General features: G+C 49.5%; 1 protein-coding gene across 1 annotated transcript in view; it reads right to left on the minus strand.

Moving 5' to 3' along the window:
- Positions 1-19,586, minus strand: part of Cd276 (CD276 molecule) — a 31,287-nt gene extending 11,701 nt beyond the window's left edge. Inside the window, exons 1-3 of the mRNA XM_051197625.1 lie at positions 19,371-19,586; positions 4,092-4,224; positions 970-1,308 (exon numbers count right to left, since the gene is read on the minus strand). Coding sequence (XP_051053582.1) covers positions 970-1,308; positions 4,092-4,170 — 418 coding nt within the window. The 5' untranslated portion in view covers positions 4,171-4,224; positions 19,371-19,586. The remainder of the gene's footprint in view (positions 1-969; positions 1,309-4,091; positions 4,225-19,370) is intronic.
- Between the last annotated feature and the right edge of the window lie 1,545 nt (positions 19,587-21,131).

Consider the following 21,131-nt stretch of genomic DNA (forward strand, 5'->3'; position numbering starts at 1 on the left):
TGAAGGTTCCCTCAATAGCCACACACCAAGGACACACTGCCCTATGCCAGCAGCCCTGGGAAGAGCGCTGTGCTGCTGCAGTAGGCCCTGCCCTGGTCCCAGCTCTTTGGAAAGCTACACACCAGCTATTTGGTGTCTATCACTTGCCCGGCTTGGGCGGGGCGGGGGGGGGGGGAGACAGCGACAGCGTAGAGTGGCATCAGTGACCACCTGGCACTATCACAGGCTCTTCAGAGAACTGGACATCCATGCCTCCTGGGTCAGAATGGAGACAAAGCAGTAAGGAAGGACAGAAGGACAGGGCCTCTCCAACTGCTCCACAGCCTCTTCTACCAACAACACCCAGGCCTTGTTCCTTCCAACTCTCTCTAGACAGAGTCTCATGTTAGAGCTTCACAGTAGGCTGGGCTTGCCAGACAAGAGCCATCCATGGGATTCAGACTTGGGGCAATGGGGCTGTCAAGAGCTCCAGCAAGGGCAAACCCCTTCCCTAGAAGAGCTCCTTTGGCTCTCCTGCCCTGGGACTTTCAGCTGACCCAGATGCATCTTCATCCTTCCACGAAATGTCTACAGCCTTGGGGTCTGGAGGGTCAAGAAGGCCTTCGATCAGTGACTCCACACTACTTACAGTTCCCTGACCCCATTATTCTCCTATCATTATCAGGTATCTCCATTGTCTGGGAGACTGAAGATAGGGAACTAACTTCCTTTAACTTCAAATGCAATTGAACTATAACCTCCTTTTAAGGTGCCATTTAAGACACCATGTGGGTTGTCATGGTGATTGAGCTATGCACAACCTACCAGGACCAGGCATCTGTAGGTGCCACTAGCACCCTGGACCACCCTAAGCATCCTGTACCTATCAAACAAGGCTCCTTGGCCATCTAAGGTGTGGTCCCATAGCCAGTCAAGGGTGGTCCCTGCCAAAACACTACAGCCTTAGGCGACCCCCCTTTCCATGCTTACCTGCCACCTGCAGGCTAACAGCCGCGCTGCCGAAGTCCTGGATGCTGACAAAGCACGTGTAGCTGCCCTCATCAGTTACTCGGACACGCTGCAGCCGCAAGGATGCATTGCCCTGCACCAACAAGTCAGGGAAGAGTGCTGTGCGGTTGGCATAGGCACTGCCTTGGTCCCGGCCCTCAGTGAAGCTGTGCACCAGCTGTTTGGTGTCTGTCAGCTGCCAGATGAGGTTGAGCTGTGCCAGGCTGAAGCCAGGCTCCGGAGAAAAGGAGCAGCGTAGAGTAGCATCAGTGCCCACCAAGGCCACCACAGGATCTTCAGAGACTTGGACCTCCACAGCTCCTGGGGGGTGAGCAGAAGTGGGCCGGGCAGTCAGGAAAGGTGGGGTTTTCGGGGTCTCTCCTCTTCCCCAGCCATCTCTAGGCTTTGCACATTCTTCCTTTTAGGTCTGCTCAAAGTAAGTTCTATATCTATGCTCCTCACTGTGAGCCACTATGTGTCAACATGAATTAGGAATGTAACAAGGACCAAGTCCCAGGCCACACCCTAGAGCTTATTTAAATTCTAAGAGAAAAGAGAGGCAGTTTGTGATGAACAAAGATATTTATCAGCCTGTGATTAGACTCGGGGGGAGGGGGCTGTAGATGTGCCTCAGTGTTAGAGCACTTGCTCTGCTTTGGATCCATTCTGTCCCCCCAAAAAGGAGCAGAGGGACAAAATGAGGGCCTACCATAAAACAAAAAGAGAAAGAAAGAACAAAAGAAGCCGGGGTCTCAACACAGAGACAGCGTCCAAGCTTGCAGCAGGTACTTTCTACCTGTCAGGTCATTTGCATTTTCCCACAAATACACACTATTTGTATAATTAGGCACGGGTTCCTTCAAAAAGTATGCATCCAATGTTCTTAGTGATTTTCTCTGAGTGAGAGAACTTTATGGTGCTTTTTCTTTGCTTTACTTCCTAAATAAACATACTTAACTTCTATACAGGAAAGAACACCCATGTCTTTAAATAAAGTGCGAAGCATGAGCTCTGAGAAACTCAGCCTATGTTAGTGGGTGGCAGGGAGAGGGGCCAGCAGGTAGGAAGGCCCTGAGGGAGGGGGCGGGCGAGGGTGTATGGGAAAGCCCACTGGAGGCAGGCCAGGCAGGGTTGTGAGAGATGTGGGAAGAAACCTGGGGCATAGCATTAAGGAGAGCACTCGTTATTAGATGTGATGTGGGTAGCAAAGCCTGAAGTTTGCCCTGGCTTTTCTACAAAGGGAGATTATACTATAGAAGGGTAAGAGCGAGATCGATCAGGGGGCCACCTCAGAGGTCCTTGTGAGAAGTGATAGTGACACCGTGTAAGAAAGAGTGGAGAGTGACATGAACCAACCAGACCTGAGATGCAGTCAGAATTATCAATGGCCCCCACAGGCTCGTATGTGTAAGTGTTTGGTCCCCAGCTGGTGGAACTATCTGGGAAGGGTTAGGAGGTGTGGGCTTGTCAGAGGAGGTGTGTCACTGGAGGTGTGTCTGAGGTCTCAATACCTGATGCCATCCCTCACTCTGCCTTGTTTGTGGATGAAATGCTAGCTGTCAGCTAATGCTTCAGGGCCATGCCTGCCTTCCTGCTGCCACATTCCCGGCCATGATGGTCACGGACTAACCCTCTCACACTGTAAGCAAGCCCCCAGATGAAATGCTTTCTTTTATAAGTTGCCTTGGCCATGGTGTTTTGTCACAGCAATAGAAAAGTAACTATGTAGCAGAATGGAAATCACAAAGGCCCAAGATGACTCCATCCTGAGGAGAACCCTGAGCTCCCAGAGAAAAGGGCCCTAGGACAGGATCCTCTGCAACCACCTGTGCCCGCTATCCCACGGACTTCCCAGCAGCTTCCCTCCCAGGAGCCTCTATCTGCACTTCATCTCTCCTTCAGAGAAGTCGGGAAGGGTCTGGGGAGTCTGCTGGGATTGGTCCAGTGAGGTGAGAGCTCCAGGCACCTACAAGAAGCAGGCACACTCAAAATATGTGACGCATGGTCTTCAAATGAAACTAACTGAATACAGCACCCATAGAATGTTTAGAAAATTGTATTTGCTCTGTGGAATTTCACACTTTCTTATTATGTGGTGCATAGAGGTTGTATACCTTTCAGTAATCCCGTGAAAGCTTAGGCCAGTTTCATCCTTGCCAAATAGATCAAGGTGTCCCTTGCAGGGGACATCTTAAACATGGAACTTAAGTCACCCAAAGTCCTTTCTTTCTAAAGAAGTAAGAGCCAAGCTGGTCGTGGTGGTGGTGCACGCCTTTAACCGCAGCACTCAGGAGGCATAGTCAAGTGGGTTTCTATGAGTTGGAATCCAGTCTATCTACATGGTGAGCTCCGGGATGGCCAGAGATACATAGTGAGACTTTGTTTCAAACAAACAACAACAACAAAAAATACAAAGAATAAAAATAAACAAAGTCAACTCCTAGGGATAGTGATGGGTATTGCCTCTGATGACCACTAGATGGCACCAGACACTCAGCTTTGCTTTCTCCATGGGTTGAACGGCTACCCAAACAGGGCATTTACTTAGACAAACACTATATGGAAGTTACCTTCATTATTCATCACGGTGATTGAGCACTGACTACATAGCAAGCATCCATCCCTCCCCTGAGGATAGACAGACCCTGTCTTCTGAGCAGGGGGGACAACAGGCAATAAACATATGTCAAAGGGAACCATATGTCAAGGGGAGGTAAATGCTAGGAAGAATGTGCTATGCTGTTTTATACACAGTAGCCAAGAAAGCATGCTGAGGACCTGTCATTTGAGAAAAGGCTTGCAACAAAATAAAGAGTGGAATCATGCCAGTTCTGGGCAGAGGAAAGTTCCTGGCAGAGGAAGCCCTATGTGGAAGGATCCTGAAGAGAGTTTACACAGTGTGTTCAGGAATCTTCATTACCATAGTACACAGTACTCAAGTCCCATTTCACAGATGAAAAAGTAGGGACTAATGTGAAGAAGGTTGCCTGTGGATCCCAGAGATGGAAATCGGTATGATTCTTCATGATAGAGCCAGCCTGGCAGGAGCCTAGGAAGAAATAGGCATCCCCACACACCCCCATGACCACAATCCTTCCCCTCACCTGTGAGGCAGAAGTACAACACTCCCAGAGCTGTGCACATACACACACCCACTCTTGGGCCGCCCCATCCACACAGCATCTTCCTGTGAGGCAGCTGACAGCTGAGTTCTCCGTGGTGGATGGCTGCTCCTGCCTGTGGAAGAGGAAGAGAGGCCTTTGTCTCCCAAGTTCCTTCGCAACACCTTCCTAATTCCTCAGAACCAACCTAATGTAAGAGGGTAGATACCAGGCAGCCACAAAGACAGAGCTGATGAGCTTGTGGTCCAAGCTGTGCCCAGGTCTCTTTAGCTGATAGGAGTAAAAGAACAGGTTTTAGAGAAACTCGGGGTTCAACTTGAAAAGTATACTCTACTCTAAAAGTAGCCAGGAGCCACTGAGGGTTCTGGAATAGAGAAACAGCATTGTGAAGGCTAATTTGATAGCATTTGCAGAATAAATGAGAGAAGCCAGACAAGTGGAGAAGCAGATGTGGGTAAAAATTACAGCAAGAAACAAGGGAGGTAACAGTCAGGACAGTTGCTTTTGGTCCGGATCACTGGGACAGGAAATGTGGAACATTTGGTCTAGGGTGTGTTAGGTTAGGAGCATGTGTGCAGAAACCCCAGGGCAGAGCTCTAGGAGCAGCTGGATGTACGGCTGTGGAGTCTGCGAGGGGCATCTGCTAGTTTAAACACGTGAACCAAGCAACCAAGACCCAGCAGAAATGAAAGAGGCCGGGGCAGAGCTGGTGTCAGCGTCAGACCTGAGCAAGAGCTGGATCCATTGCAATAGATCAGGCCTGGGCCAGAGAGGTCCCAGACTTCCCTGGGTTCGGCTTGTACTCTGACTTCTCCCAGGTGCCTGTCTCAGGCAGGCTGACGCATCACTTATGTTCCTCACGGTTGCCTGCTCGAGCCATGTGACCCATGTCGGTCTGTCCCGCATAACAATGATTAGCAAGAATACAAACATTTCATACCCTCCTGGTCACCCCCAGTGACAGATCGTATGCCTTGGTTGTACTTTTGCAGGAGAAAGAACAAATAAATACATAAACAAACACTAGCGCACCAGTTTCTTAATGTCACATCATCTGTCACCGAGCAAAGCTGAAGAGCCCAATACTGCAGCAATACCCTTCTACCCATCATAGAGCAAATCCGACCCACAGCCAAGCATCTTGTCTAGCCTCTGGTACCTGGGGACAACCCTTCCATCCTATCACACACCCCTTCTCCCATTCCCAATGCCAGGAAGCTGCACAGCGGGAGGCCCTCAGCCAAACCAGCATCCTGGATAGCCACCCCCTTCCCTGACTGTACACAATCCACTGCGGAGAAGCCCTGGGCAGCCACTTCCTGTCCAGATGCTTCCGGTCCAAAGCCTCCCAGTCTGGGTGCTGAGTCAGCAGCTCTGATTCATAGTGGCATCATTGGGGATACCTCTTCCTGCCTGACAAGGGCCACCGTAAGCCTGCAGGAAAACCTAGCAAGCAGTTGCCTGGACTGCTGGCTATGAGCCACAGGAAGCTAAAGCCTACAGAGTTGCCAGCTTCTAAGTCATGTGTCCTCTTTTACCCTCTAGACAGACGCAGAGCCTGGGAGCTGTGATACAGCTCAGTTGTTCGAGGGCCTATCTAGCAGGTAGAATGACCTAGAAGGTCTGGGTTCAACCTCTAGGCCCTCATAAGTCAGGTGTGGTGGTACATGCCTGTAATCTTAGCACTCTAAAGTGGGGGCAGCAAGATCAGGAGTTCAGGGTCACTAGCACAAGGCCAGCCTGGGCAGCAAAAGACCCTGTCTTAAAACAAACGAGCCCTGAGTCTGACAGTGCTTCTTGGGCCCCCGCATCTTTCAGGGTTCTCACTGCTGCTTGTGCCCTGCCATCTAGGGCCACCTGGGCCCTCCCCATGAGTCCCACAAATCACCTCCTACCAAAGTCATTCTCTCAGGTGCCTCCTGAGACCTAAGACAGGACTCAGGCTCATCCCCACTCCACCCCCACCCCACCCCACCCCACCCCTGGCGCTGGAAAAATCTCCCATGGCTCCCCAGTAGTTACAAGAGAAGACCTACATTCCTCTACCTGATGTTCAAGGCTCTCCTTAGGATGTCTTCCCATGCTTCAAGCTACTTCTGTTACTGAGGTTTACCCCCAGGATTACTTGTGAATATCTATTGAATGTGTGGGAATCCAAGAGTTCTCTCGTTGTCAAATTAACTATGTTTCCCCAGAACATAGCTGTGCCTCACTCCAGAGGGTCCGTGAGAGACTTCCAGAGTGGATACTAAGCTTGCTCCCTTTGATTCCTTTTCTCCATTCTGGACTCAGGACGTTCACCATTGTAAATTTAGCCTAGAAACTCCATGGAGCTCCTCTAAGAAAGGCTGTGGAGTGCCTCCAGGACAGACACTGTAAGTAAGGGCCAACCATCCTCACCTTGATGCTGCTGCAAGCTTATCCAAACCCAGCAGAATTAGGTCCCAAGGACACTCCCAAGACATGACCCAAGACTCATTACCACGTACATTCAGAGCAGCAAATCTGGCTGCCGATGATGGGCTCTGGGCCACCGTTACCGCTGGCATCACTCCAGTCTTCTTAATAGATTTTTATTATTGTTAGAAGAGTGTTGGAGCCTGTGAAACTGATGGTTGTGAGCCACCATGTGGGTGCTAGAAACTGAACTCAGGTCCCCTGCAAGAGCAGCGAGTGCCCTTAACTGCAGAACCATCTCTCCAGCCTGACTGGTTTTTGAGTACGTGTAGCTGCATGTGGGTTTGTACATGCTTAAGTGAGTGCTGGTGCCCACAAAGTCTAGAGATGATGTCAGATCCCATGAAGTGGAAGTTACAGACAGCTGTGAGCCACCATGTGAGTGATGGGACCCCAACTCGGTTACCTGCAAGAGCAATCCATGTTGTTAATCATAGAACCATCTCTCTAGCCCCACCTCATGGTCCACCCCACACTCCCCAACCTCACATAGAAAGGACAAAAGTGAGGGTCGTAGAACTCTAAAAATAAAGTTTCTGGATCCAGATATGCCTGAAGCAAGCCACAGACCTAGATGGGCCAATCTCTCTCCCCTTAATCCAGTTCCAGCTAAGTGTATGCCACGTACAACTGACAGAGTCCTTGTATACAGCAGGTTCATCTGTGCTTTGGACTACCTGTTGGAGAGGCTGAGGGAACAAAGGGGAACTCATCTGTATGTATGCTCTCAAGTAGCAGACCCCAGTACAGAAGGAGGATATGCCTTTCAGTGGAGCCCACTTTAAGATACCATGAGCACCAGGCATTGGTGGCCCACACCTTTAATCCTAGCACTCAGAAGGCAGAGGCAGACAGATTTCTGTGAGTTCGAGGCCAGCCTAGTTTACAGAGTGAGTTCCAGGACAGGCTCCAAAGCAATACAGAGAAAGAGAAACTCTGTCTTGAAAAAGAAAAAGAAAAGGAAAAGGAAAAAGAAAAAGAAGAAGAAAAAGAAAGATACCATGAGGGCTGCTCTGTGGCACCTGAAAGCCATCACAGCCTCCAAGTATGTCCTGAGGGCCTGGAGAAGCTTTCCAGGCAAGGCTGGAAAGGGTGAGACTCATCTTAGCCCCCTCTGCTGCCTCTCACAAGCAGGTCTCCTTGATATGGCAGCAAGTGATGACCAAGGCCTGGAAAGTGGGAGGAACTGAGTTGGGAATACCAGGCCTGGTGGTACACGCTTGTAATTCCAGGGCTAGGGAGATGAAGACGGGAAGATCCCTAGGCTCACCTGTGAACCAACCCAGCCTACTTGGTGGGCCAGTAAGAGAGCCTGTTTCAGAGCAAAAACAAACAACAAACAAAAATCAAGATGGATAACAATTGAGGTACAATAGCCAAGGCTGTCCTCTGGCTTCCACAACTAGTAACCACACAGCATACAAACCTGCATACACACATACACACAATGGCAGAAAATGAGCCCAAGGTTTGGGGTTCTGATCCTAGCTCTGACACTTCACTGTATGGTCTTAACAAGGTCTCCCACCATGGTGGTTTGAATGAGAATGGCCCCATAGACCCATATATTTCAATACTTGGTCTCCAGTTGGTAGTTGTTTGGGAAGGATTAAGAAGTGTGCCCCCCCCCCCGCGGGGGCTACAGTGATGGCTCAGTGAGTAAGAGCTCTTCCAGAAGGCCAGGGTTCAATTCTCAGTACCCACATGGCAGCTCATGACTGTCTGTAACATCTGTTCCAGGGCTCTGACACCCTTCCTTACACAGTCATACATGCAGGCAACACACACACACACACACACACACACACACACACACACACAGAGGTGTGGCCACGTTGGAGGAGGGCAGGCTTGAGGCTTCAAAAGATTGACACCATTCCCAATGTGCTCTCTGCTGCTTGCTTGTAGTTCAAGATGTAAGCTCACCTTCACCCTGCCTGCCTCCTTCCCTCCCGCCTTCCCTTCTTTTCATTTATTTTTTTTTTTTTTCAAGACAAGGGTTTCTCTGTGTAATAGCCCTTGCTATCCTGGAACTCACTCTGTAGACCAGGCTGGTCTCAAACTCACAGAGATCCAGCTGCCTCTACTTCCCAAGTGCTGGAATCAAAGGCATGTGCCACCACACCCAGCTCGTAACTCCCCCCTTTCTGTATAAATTGCTTTGGTCATGTGTTTTATCACAATAGAAAAACAATGACTACACTCACCTTTTAAAAAAAATTTAAAGGGCTGGAGAGAAGGTCCAGTGGTTAAAAGCACTTTCTGCTCTTGCAGAGGACCCAAGTTCAGTTCCCAGCACCCACATGGTGGGTCAAAACCATCCATAACTCGAGTTCCAGGAGGTCTGACCTCCTCTGGTACCAATCACTGAGTTCAATGTTTCAGAAAGAAAAACTTTGCCAAACCTAATGGACCTTCTTACTATCATGAAACTCATATTGAAATTCATATAGCCATATTACCACAGAAGCCACCAACTATATTCTTAAATATGTTCTCTCCTTCAGTAGCATTTAGTCAGGCATAGGACCACTGAGCTAAAGACTACAGATCCCAGACTCCCTTTCAGCTGGGTGTGGCTACATGATCATTTTCTGACTAATAAGATTTCAGAGGAACTAATAGGTACAGTTCTGGGTCATGTCCTTAAAGATGGAGGGCACCCTCTTTTTTTTCCTCCCCTTTCCAAGGCATGTATCAGAGATGTCAAAAGTCTTGTAGGACCACACTGCCAGGGCAACACCCCAAGCATTACAAAGCAGCAAAACAGAGGGTCCCTGGGGCTATGGCTTCAGCCCTGGATATAGCCAGATGGTCACATGGGTGAGAAATAAGCATCTGTTCTAGCATAAGTCAGTGTTATTTTGGTCTTTCTTACGGCATCTGAATGAACTAATTTAAGGAGCCATCTCTCTGTTTGTCTCTTCCTTCTCTCTCCACCCTAGAAAAATTGCTAGCGCTCAGAGTCACAAAAGAAACCATCTAAAATAGGTGCCTCAAAAATTGAGCCACAGATAGTCTCAACAATCACCAATGGATGTCAGAGCCCAGCTAAGAGATATTTCAAGGATGGGAGAGACCCAGGGATTGTCCGGAAAAAGAAAAGGGTAATGCTCAGACAAACGGGTGAATGGGAGCCCAGAGTAAGACATAGAGAAGAGGGAGAGGCATGCTTCAGGGGAAGAAAAAAAAATTACATTAAAATAAGCTAGGTCCATCCTCAGCAGAGTGAGGAACGGGAAATCAATCACACACTGACAACCACAGGAACAAAAGCTGGGATCTGGGGGCGACTAATAAAATGAGAAGAGAACCCAGAGCAAAATCTGGAGCAACTGCATAAGTGGATTGTTAGGTGTCAGAACAGGGGACCTTTCCCTGGCCACCCTTGCCAACTTGTATGCTCTCTCCAGGGATGGGAACCAGCTACTCCCAACCCCAGGCAATCTGCTTGCTTTGAGGCAGCTCTCATTGGTGGAAAATGCTTGCTTACTCTGAGCCAAACTCTATCTCCCAGGATAGGCAATATCGGTTCTCAAGAAGTCCCTACGACCACACAGAACAAGCATGTGCCCTTTCTCATGGCCCTGCAGGTATTTGTTCTTCCTTAACAAGGTCACCGCTGGCAGCTATGCCACACAATTCATCAAAGCAATAGATTATCAAATGTGGGGCTCAAAACCAAGTCCTCAAGTCTAACCACCGCTTCTGATGAAGCTGGAGAGGACTGGAGCGATTAGGTTTTCTGTGTTGCTCTGCTAATTCACTGGGTCCTTCCAAGTCCACGCCAGGTTGGCTGGCTGGCTGGCTGGCTGACCAGCAAGCCCCTGGAATCTACCTGTCTCCACCTCCCCCAGTGTTGGGGCTGTAGGGGGTATCCCCGTACCCGGCTTTTACTTGAGTTCTGGGGATCCATACTCAGGTCCTAATGTTTATAACACAAGCACTTAATTAACTGAGCCATCCCCTCAGTCCCTAAAATACCACATTTTCATAATGAATACAGGGCACAGGTTTGGGGAACCAATGTATAATGCAAGTACTATCTGACCAGCCCTTTGGTACAGATGCATATAAGTAATGTGGGCATGGTGGGTTAGCAATTCCTTGACAGTTTCAGGGAGGCTTAGGAAGGACTCAGTGAAGGGGACAATCCTCCGTCTGGGAGAGGAGGTGGCAGAGAAGGTGACGGGGGAGTGAAGGAGTGAACGTCACAGCATATTCTGGGAAGATGGTGCTCTGGAAGAGGCTGTGGGATGATGAGGCAGAGGTCACTTAAGGATTCCAGGTTGCTTCTGTGCAGTGGGGAGCTGGGATGCTGTGGCCCACACCTCCACCCCCTCTTCCCATGTTCTACCCCAGACTATCCTGAAATATCCCTGACAGTTTCTTGGAGATAGTGACTGACTCTGAAGTTTGCTTAGCATAGGGACAGCCAATCCCAGGGGCCAGATACAATTAAAACAGACCACCCCTTCCTCACCTGATTTGCTTAATTCCTCCTGGACACCTGTGCTTTCCCTCCTTGGCAATGGAGTAACACACACACAGACACACACACACACACACACACACACACACACACACACGGGGAGAGAGAGAGAGAGAGAGTGTGTGTGTGTGTGTGTGTGTGTGTGTGTGTGTGTGTAATCACCACATGGATGCTCATTCTCTCCACAGTCCTTAATGGGTTCCTCTTGTATTCTTGATGGCTTCTTTTGATACCAGCAATCAGCCTCCTTGAAGGGAATCCAATCCATATGATACTGGGAGGCTGTGGTCCCAACCTCAAGCCTGGACTTGTGACCAGATCTGACTCAGGGAAGAACCCTTGCCCCACCTCCACTTCAGAGATGGGCAGTGAGCCAAGTCATAACCAACCGTTCTTTCTCAGCTCTTCTGCAGAAACCCTCAATAAAGACAGAGGTTGCTAGGAAGGATATGGTCTAGGTTGTTAGCAATCAATTTGTCAGCTATCTACCATCTAAAGGAATTTGTAGTGAGGTAGTCCTTCTGTAGCACTGACCACGCCCATTAGGGGGTGGAGCGATGGGCGGAGATGACCTGAGGAAGGAGGTCGGAGGGGGCCAGGAAGGTGCTCTCTCTTTCTGGCGTGACTCGGACAGGAGAGGATCGGGTTGAATTTCCTGGTGTTCATCTGTCTAGGTTGTAAGTTATTTCTCCCTGAATAAACATCTATTCGGCCTATTTGTTTATCCTGATCCTTATTTACCGCAATAGGAATTGATCCAGGGACAGGGGAGATGGCTCAGTGGATAATGTGATTGCCACAGAAGCATGAGGATCTCAGCTTAGCACCTGCATAAAAGAAGGGTGTGATGGCATGCTTGTAATCGCAGTGCAAGGAAAGGGCTACCAGGTGGATCCCTGGGGCTCACTGGCCAGCCAGGCTTACTAAATCAATGAGATCCAGCTTAAGTAGGAGACCTTGTCTCAGAAAGCAAGGTAGATAACAACTGAAGAAGACACTAAGGTTGACTTCTGGCTTCCATTTACTCACACACATGCATGTGCCCATACGCACATGTGCACCTACAAGAACACCCTCACATACATAAACACTAACTCATAAAACATGTGCTGCCTCCGATCACCCCCTTCCACGGGGAACCCAGGCTTGCTTATCCATTTGAACTAACAGTTCAGCTTCAAGGAAGCCCTATCTGACCCAGCTCTGCTCACCTCCCCATTCACTTCCTCCTACTTGCTCTTATTTCGCTGAGCTGCTTCCAGAATCTGCAGCACGAGACCCTCCTTCCTATCTCACAAGGGATTGTTTTTGCCTCTGCAGTCCCTTCTTCTGAGATGACATGAGTGATACCTTTTTGCCCTGAAGGTACCCTTGACAGCAAAGCCAGAACAAAGTCTGCCACTTGAAAGAGGTCCTTGGTATTCTCTGCACCTTGGCTGATCAGTACCTCAGAACCGCCCTGAGTAGCAACCATGTGTGCTTCCTTTAACTCTCACATCCTTAATCCCAGCAAAGGCGTGGCCCATAGGGAGCTCAGTGCTCTCTGCTCAAATAATGGATGAATAGACGAGTGCACCTGTGCTTAGATGGACAGATGGATGAACAGACAGATGCTTACAAATGAAGACAGGATCTAAAGCCTGATGGTGAACCCACCCCTGGAATATGGGAATGAGGGTCAAGTCCACTTTTGTTTTCTACTTGATTGCATTCTGTTTTGTTTGTTTTCCAATGAATGTATAATTCTTCTGCAATAAACAAAAAGAAAAAACAGCAGTATCAGAAATGTATCAGGTAGGGGCTGGAGAGATGGCTCCGTGGTTAAGAGCATTGACTGCTCTTCCAGAAATCCTGAGATCAATTCCCAGCACCCACATGGCAGCTCACATTTATCTGTATCTGTAGTTTCAGAGGATCTAACACCCATGGAAAAAATACAAATGCACATAATAAAAAATAAAATGTATCTTTAAAAAAAATTCATGAGGCTTTATGTCCTGGCTCTACTGCTTACTTCCTAGGCTCTCATTCTCATTCCCTAAGAAAGGGTCCATGTCACTGACCCCTTCTGAGATCACACTCACATGCTGGGCTGGTAACATCGCTGAAAGTCTGGTGGAAGTGGGCCTTAGTGTCTAAGAAGGTGGCTTTGGAGTTATAGGTTCAAATCCACATTCTGCCATTCTCAAAGTCATATGACTTTGGGGATATATGCTGGTCCTCAGTTTTCTCATTCATAAAATAGGAATAATAAGCCCTGTCCTCACAGGGCTTGGCTGAGTAAGATAATTAAACTGACCTAACAAGCAGTAGATGCTCTGTAAGTGGGTGGAAGGCCTGGGCAAGGGAAGGAGGGTCTCTAGAATTCCCTGGATAGGTGTCTCCAGAATGGCTTTCTTTTCCTGACAATGAGTCAGTTTAGGCCTTTTGTGTCCAAGTCTACCCACTGGATATCATGCCCCAGCCCTGTGATTCTACCAAACAGAACAACCCGACTTCCTCTCAAAATGACTATGTGAGTCAAGACTGTGGCAAGTCATCAGAACCATCTGCAGAGCGGCCCAAGGTCTTTCTAGCATCCTCAACCTAGTTACTCTGTGTGCAGGAAGCACACAGAAGAGGGAGACTGGACACAGGGCATCATGACTGGACTCCCCAACCACATGATCATTACCACCCAGAGGTCAAGGCTGCAAGCCCAAAGAAAGCAACCCACAGGCCTTGGTAGGTAGTGCACGCAGGGTAAGGCATGTGCTACAATGCTGGTCCAATGGTCTCACTCCCTTCTGCTCAGGGAGAGGCTCTCGGGTGAATGAGCATCTTCTAGGATCTAGCATCCACTTAAAGCAGCATGATGCCTCTTGAACTCAGAGCCACCTGCAGAGGTGAGAAGCTGACCTGGACATACACAAGGGGGCACATATGTATGCACAACACATACCGTCAGAGCTCAGAGATCTGAACAAACTGAAAGCCATGCTGGGCTCAGGGAAAGGCCAGCCAGAATGGAAAGAAAGAAAGAGACAGGAGCATAGAACCCTAAATCAGAGAGCAGATCCTAGGCCAGATGCTGGCAGACCATAAAACATACACCTGAATTCACCCAACATCTGTTGAGCGTGTACATCTAAACATGCCTGGCAATGCCAGCCCAGCCAGAAGTCATACCAGATCCCAGTAAGGGTCCACTTGCATTCTATTCAATGCCTCTCTGCCTCCAAATCCTTTCTGTTTCTGCCCTGAAAAAGGCTCTGCCTAGCAGAAAATTCTCCCTCCCTCCCTCTCTCTCTCTCCCTCCCTCCCTCCCTCCCTCCCTCCCTCCCTCCTTCTCTCTCTCTCTCTCTCTCTCTCTCTCTCTCTCTCTCTCTCTCTCTCTCTCTGGAGCATGCCCCTGCTGCCTCTACAAGGGACAGGTCTCAGCAGTATAACAGGTTCTGCCAGTCCTTAGAGCTGGGAGGTCTTTTGAAATACACCTGGCCTGGGGCTCATGGCCAGGTTCATGAGAATGTGACCCCAGAAGAGAGGGTGTTGCCCTAGGGCATCACCAGTAAAGATGACTAATAAGTGTTAGAACTAGCTCATGAATGTCCCCAGGCCTCAATTCCTCCCCTATTAGCTGGAATTGCCAGGCCTCTGTAACTGCCCAGGGCAACAACATAGATTCAGGAGCAGCCCTGGGTTTAAGTTCTGACACAAAAACCCTTCTGGAGTCACAACCAAATGTCAATGACAATGACTACTTATTGAGACTCATCTATAAAACAGGACTAACAATTCCTAACCAAGAAAACAGCTATGAGTTGGACGGTGCTAGTGCATGCCTTCTGTCCCAGCACTTGGGAGGCAGAGGCAGGCAGATTTCTGAGTTGGAGACCAGCCTGGTCTACAAGAGCTAGTTCCAGGACAACCTCCAAAGCCACAGAGAAACCCTGTCTTGAAAAACCAAAACAGAAAGAAAGAAAGAAAGAAAGAAAGAAAGAAAGAAAGAAAGAAAGAGGGGGGAAGGAAAAAGGAAGGGAGGGAGGGAGAAAGGGAGGGAGGGATGGAGGGAGGAAGAAAGGAAGGAAAGCCACTATGAGAATAAAGACAACAGAGAAAGATCCATTTAAGTGTTTAATACCAAATCAGTGGTAAATGTTATTGCTCTGTGTGTGTGTGTGTGTGTGTGTGTGTGTGTGTGTGTGTGTGTTAGTCCTGTATGTTCATGTGTGATGCAGGCACACTGGTGTCATGGCATATGTGTGGCAATCAGAGGACAACCTTGGGTGTCAGTTGCCTTTCAGCTTGTTTGGGATAAAGCTAGCTTCTGGGAATTATTCTGTCTCTACCTGTCATCTCACCACAGCAACTCTGGAATTATAAACATAGCCAGCTTCAGTGGGTTTTGAGAATGCAAACTCAGATGGGTGCTCAAGCTTCCAGCGCAAGCACTTCCCACGGAGCCATCCCCTTGACCTATACTGTTTTTTGAGTCAGGGTCTCCTATAGCCAGGTCTGACCTCAAATTCATCATGTAGCTGAGGCTAGCCTTGAACCCCTGATGTTCCTTCCTCTACTCCCCAAGTCCCAGGATCATTAGGTACACATCATATGCCCAGATTCACGGAGGTAGTTATTGTCGTTACTGTTACTACAGCCACAGGCATGGAGAACTAGGCCTCGAGGGTCCTTCTTCATGCGCTTCCCCACCTCTTCCCAGCCTAGACCTCCTCTATAGGGCTACATACACATCTAGTCCTGGAGACTGTTAATCCTGCTGAGTGCACCTAGGCCCCACCATCACTGGACTCCAGCGCAGCAAACATGCAGTGCAACTTCACCTCTAGGTCTGGCTCATTCTTTTCTCCTTTCCCTGTGTTTGCCCCAGAAACTGGATCGATGCTCCATGTATCAAGAGTTCCCGTCCCTGTCGTCCCAATGCTGTCACCCCCCCAGGTCAGGGCCTCTTCATAAGCAAATATTCCAGTGTTTCCCTGGGGAGGGCTAATGCCAAAGTTATGACGGGTATGGAGGCATCTTTCTCACGACCACAGAGAAACTGAGGGGGGTGGCTGCCAGCTTGGAGAACTATGCAGAACTGGAGGGCACAGGCAGTTGAGAGCACCAGTGTGACAAAGACTAGGCCTCTGATAGCACAAGGTATTCTATCAGGGACCACAAGCCTCTGTGGTCAGGCCTGTCCTCTCCCTGGATCACCAGATGAATGTTCTCTGCCCAGGGGGACCCTGGAGCCACTCCTGCAGTGGCAGAAAGAGCCAGTTCTGAAGGCAGATAGTAGATTGCCCTCACCATTTGCCCACTGTGCATCTGTGGGTATGTAACTTGCCCTTGCAAGGCTTGGGTTTCTCCTTCTCTTTAATGATGGTAAGACAATGATGGTCACCCAGCATAGCCCCACCCCTAAATCCTGAAACCCAATGCTCCTATCCTGAACACTGCAGAAATGGCTTGGCTGACCCACAGGTGGTAGCAAGGTACTGTATATCAGTATATGTGGTCCTTTCCCTTGTGTGTCATGCTGGCTCCCTCTCCCCAACCTCCCCCTTTTGCTGGTAGATGTCCTGCCCCAGGGTGTGGAGAAAAGGACAGCAATCAAAAGTCCCCACCCACTCAGAGGATAAGCTTCTGGGCAGTGACATCATCCTCCCTGCCCTCTTCCTTCTTTCCCAGCCCTATGACTCAGATTCACAGCTCAATAGCCCCCATGTGGTCATAATCTCAGAGGATTTGGGTTGTTTTCTGCACATAGCCCAACCCAGAAGCATCCTGCTACAGGTCAGACACTCACTCCACACTTTCTAGGATTCTCTCTGTAGATGTGGAATGCCAACTCACAGCTCTGGGATCACACTGCATGCCGAACTGGATATCTCATCTTGGTGTCCAACCCAAATCCCACCAAAAAGAGTGAAGGTGTCATCCTAGCACTGGAGGAGGGCGACTCCAGCAGGAAGCATCAGGTGTGGCCTCTCCAGAATAAGGGTGCAGGCTCCCCGGAGGACTGTTGTGAAAGGCCATTTCTATAACTGTTCTGAAGATAAACATTAAAGCATCCAGCCCAGCTGCCAGGCACCCAGCTGCCAGGCATCTTGAACAATCAAGGGCCCTATTCCTGTCAGGTGCCTGGACAGAGCTTAAGGGGGCAGGGATGGAAAAGAAAACTGGGTCAAAAATCCCAACTCCCCTCTGACACTGAGGCCGGCAAGAAACCAGGCTGTTCCTTCACAAGATGCATTGACTTCCCATACCACAAGTCTGCAGTGCATGAGCAACACTCTGCAAAGAGGAAGAAGCCACCATGGATGCCAGGACTGCACAGAACTCTGTAGACCGGCCATGGGATCAATGAAATCACCACTGAGGCTACTCCATGCAAGGACAAACTCTCCCTTCACTGACACTTGGTGGCAAAACTGATGTTCACAGGACTGACTTAAAATGATGATGTAATGAAATGTCTTTCTTCTTGGCACAAGTCTCAGAAGATCTTGGAACTATGTAGCCTAGGATGACTTCTGAGCCTCCTGCTTCTACCCCCATGCACTGAGATTACAGCCATGAGCCACAGCAACTAGTTTAGACATTGCTGGTTGCTAGGGATCTAACTCCAGCTTCATGCATTCTAGGCAAGCATTCTATACACTGAGTTATATCCCCAGCCACATGATGAAAATGTCAGTGACATCAGGACACTCTGTGTCAGCTAATTGTGATGTATTTGTAACGGGTGGGGGGGGAGGGATCCATGGGACACAATTAGCCAAGAGTTAGTGCTGAAGCTTCAGAACTCCAGCTACCAGGAAAATGCATACATCTAAAATATCCTCATTCCCAAGCAAGTTGAAAACATAGGCCACCACTCTATACCACTTAGCTCCCCAGCCCTCCACACTTGCCTACCATTCAATCAGCCCAGCCCATAAGGCAGGTTTAGGTTTCAAGTACAGACTTCAAATTCACCTATTTGCAGGTTCCCAAACTACAAGGAACACTGTTGCTCTGCAGCAGCCCTGGGGATTTGTGGACAGTCAGAGGGGATGAGAAAGGGAGGCTCGGCTGAATAAATAACTCTCATACAGTTCAAACAACTTCATTAGTTTCTCAAACTGAAAAGTAGCCACTAATACACACTTAAAAGGACTTGAGCCCAGCATGATGGTGCATGCCTTTATCCCCACTTGTGAGGCAGAGGCAGGTGGATTTTTGTGAGTCAAGGTCAGCCAGGTGAGACCCTATCTTAAAAAAAAAAAAAAAAAATAGTAAAAGGTCTTGGGCTTTAAAATAATCAATTTTCGTTTACAAATCGTCTGCAATCAATTTGAAAGAAAACAGTTTTTCACAATTAAGTCAGTGCCTTCCCAACACATACACAAAAACCCCAGCAGCACATATACAAACTTTTGATTTAATATTTGCTTAATATGTCCCTTCAGTGATAAGCTCTCAGGTCTGAGTCATCCATCATGCATTTCTCATTAGGGCAGGTTTGCCTTAAAAATAAAACCCCCTTTCTACCAGTTCACTGCCTCAGGCTCCCAAATCTGCAATTGGTTGTTGGCTTGGTCCTAGTGAGGAAGGGCCCTGGGAACCAGATTCAATCTTCTATCCTCTGTGTCCCACCCTGGCCTTCAGCTTCCCTCCACCTCTTTCCGGATCTCCTCTCCATTCATCTCCATTTAGCTTAGATATCCCCAACTGCCCCATCCCATTTTGGGGGCGCCTTTAAAGCTGTTACCAGAACCTGTTCCCTCGTGCCCTTCTGAAGCTTGTAGAAGTCCGCCAGTCATCTACACCTTCACCCTTCAGAACCAAGCACAGGGGATCACCTAACCTCGTGCTCCCCTCCCCCGCAGCTTCCCTTCACAGAGCTGGCATTCATGGTGTTTTCCTCCTCAAAGCCCGGGGAATGCTTCCCTCCCAGCCTTGGCTAGCAGCTTCCTTAAGCTTCCAGACCATCAACCAACCCAGTGACCTACCTGCCTTCATGCCCACTCCACACCCAAGGCCTGAACAATCAGCCCCCCACCCAGTCTTGGACCCTACAAATCCCAGCCTCGGGGAGTCTTCAGTTCCCACAAATCCCAGCGGGTTCAACCCCAAGGAGGGAGCGGCCAGGCAGGGGTGCTCTTAGCTCCTCTGGGCCCTAGAGCCCTAGAGGCGTCCTGGGATCAGGGTGCTGGTGCCTAGTGGGAAAGGGCCGCGGGCTCCCAGCTCCTAGCACCCGGCGCCTGAGCGCGCGCGGTCCAGGCGCGGCCGCACACAAAGGCAGCCTCAGCCCGCGCCGACCCGCACCACGCCACGCAAGCACTCACCGCACCACGCTGATTCCCTGGACTTGGGGACGCGGCTGGGCGCAGCCCAATCGCCACTGTTGGGGTTGCAGCCGCCGCGAGGCCCGGCCAGGAGAGGGCCGGGGGACGGGAGTGCGAGGGGCGGGACGGCCGGAGGAAGCTGCGGGCCCGGAAAGGCCACCCGGGTGCGCCCCAGAGGCTGAATTGGCCCTGCGGCGGAGATCCGACGACGAGGCCTGAGCCCGCCTGCTGGGCAGGGCCCGGGGCCCGGACCCGCCCCCGACCCGGACCCCAGCTCGACCCTGGCTGGGGGGAAGACCCGGTGCCCCAAGAAGAGGGTTATTGAACTACTCACCACCCATCCCCCACACAGATCCTCACACTTCCAAGAGCCAAAGTTTCTTTTTCGGTGAGAGAGGACACTCCCATCCTCCAAGCTGCTGGCTCCAAGCCCTGTTGCAATTCAGCTGTCCCATCTCAGTCCTGGATTTCTCCCCAGACTGGCAGCGCGGCTGGGAAAGGGTTAACTCGACAGTGCAGAATTCCAGAGTTGCTGGGAGCTCTCTATAAATACAGTGTTGTGGGCGCCTGAGCCAACCGCAGGGCAATTTCCACTGAGATGGTTTTCCTCTTTTTTCTTACACCCACGGACACCAGACCAACCCTGCCCCCAACCCCATGCCAGCTTTTGGCCAGTCCAGGTAACAAAGTGAAAAGTAAGCCTGGCTGACCCCCAAGCCCCATCTTTGCCACCTATCCACTCCCACCCCCTTGGACCAAGTCCTTAAAGGATCTAGCTTCAGCCTGCTACAAGAGGAGGGCAGAGGGGTGTTTGAAACTGCCTCGAATTTGCCAACATCACTACACCTGAGCTTGGATCTGTGCATTATACACACAGGAAATAGCTGCAGCGTAGAGGGCCTTGTGAGGGCTCAAGTCTAGGCAGAAAGCTTTCCATGCTGGCCTCTAAAGATCTTCCCAAGGGCCCCACCAGGTAGATATTATTTCCACTTTGCAGATGAAAAAACTGAGACTAGGGGGTATGAAGAGACTCTAACCTTGTATTGCTGCCAGACTTACCACCAAGTGACAGCAGCCATCAGAGAGAGCTTTGGAAATATGCATGAATTCCTGTGAGTCTCTGCTACTATTTTAAGCTCTTCACAATTTATCTCATGTAATCTTCAAAATTCAGTGAAGTGGATGCTGCTATTCTCTCTCTCTCTCTCTCTCTCTCTCTCTCTCTCTCTCTCTCTCTCTCTCTCTCTTACAGACAAGGAGATTTAGACACAAAGAGATTTTATAGTAACTTATCTGAAGACACCCACCTATTAAGGGAAGAGCCAGAATTATTTTTAGGTCTTGAAATTTACGTGCTGAGGTCAAACATGGCTATGTCTGTGCTTCTGAATATTAGTTTGGCATTTCAAAAGATGTGTGTGCATGTTCCTGCCTGTGTGCCACAGCTCTCCTCTCTCTCTCTCTCTCTCTCTCTCTCTCTCTCTCTCTCTCTCTCTCTCTCTCTTCCTGCTGTTTGTGAATCAGATATAAGCTCTCAGCTGCTGCTCCAGTGCATGCCTGCATGCATGCCTGCCTCCCTGCTGCCATGCTTCCCTCCATGACGGTCACAGACTCTACTACCCTCTGGAACCATTGGAACCATGGACCCCCAAATTAATGCTTTCTTTTACTCTTTGCCTTGGCCATGGTGTCTTTTCACCACAGTAGAAAGGAAACTAAGACAAGCACAGAAACAGGTGATTCAAAAAAAGTCTCCAATTT

This window comes from Phodopus roborovskii, unplaced genomic scaffold, assembly GCF_943737965.1.
Source record: "Phodopus roborovskii unplaced genomic scaffold, PHOROB, whole genome shotgun sequence".
Taxonomy (NCBI): domain Eukaryota; kingdom Metazoa; phylum Chordata; class Mammalia; order Rodentia; family Cricetidae; genus Phodopus; species Phodopus roborovskii.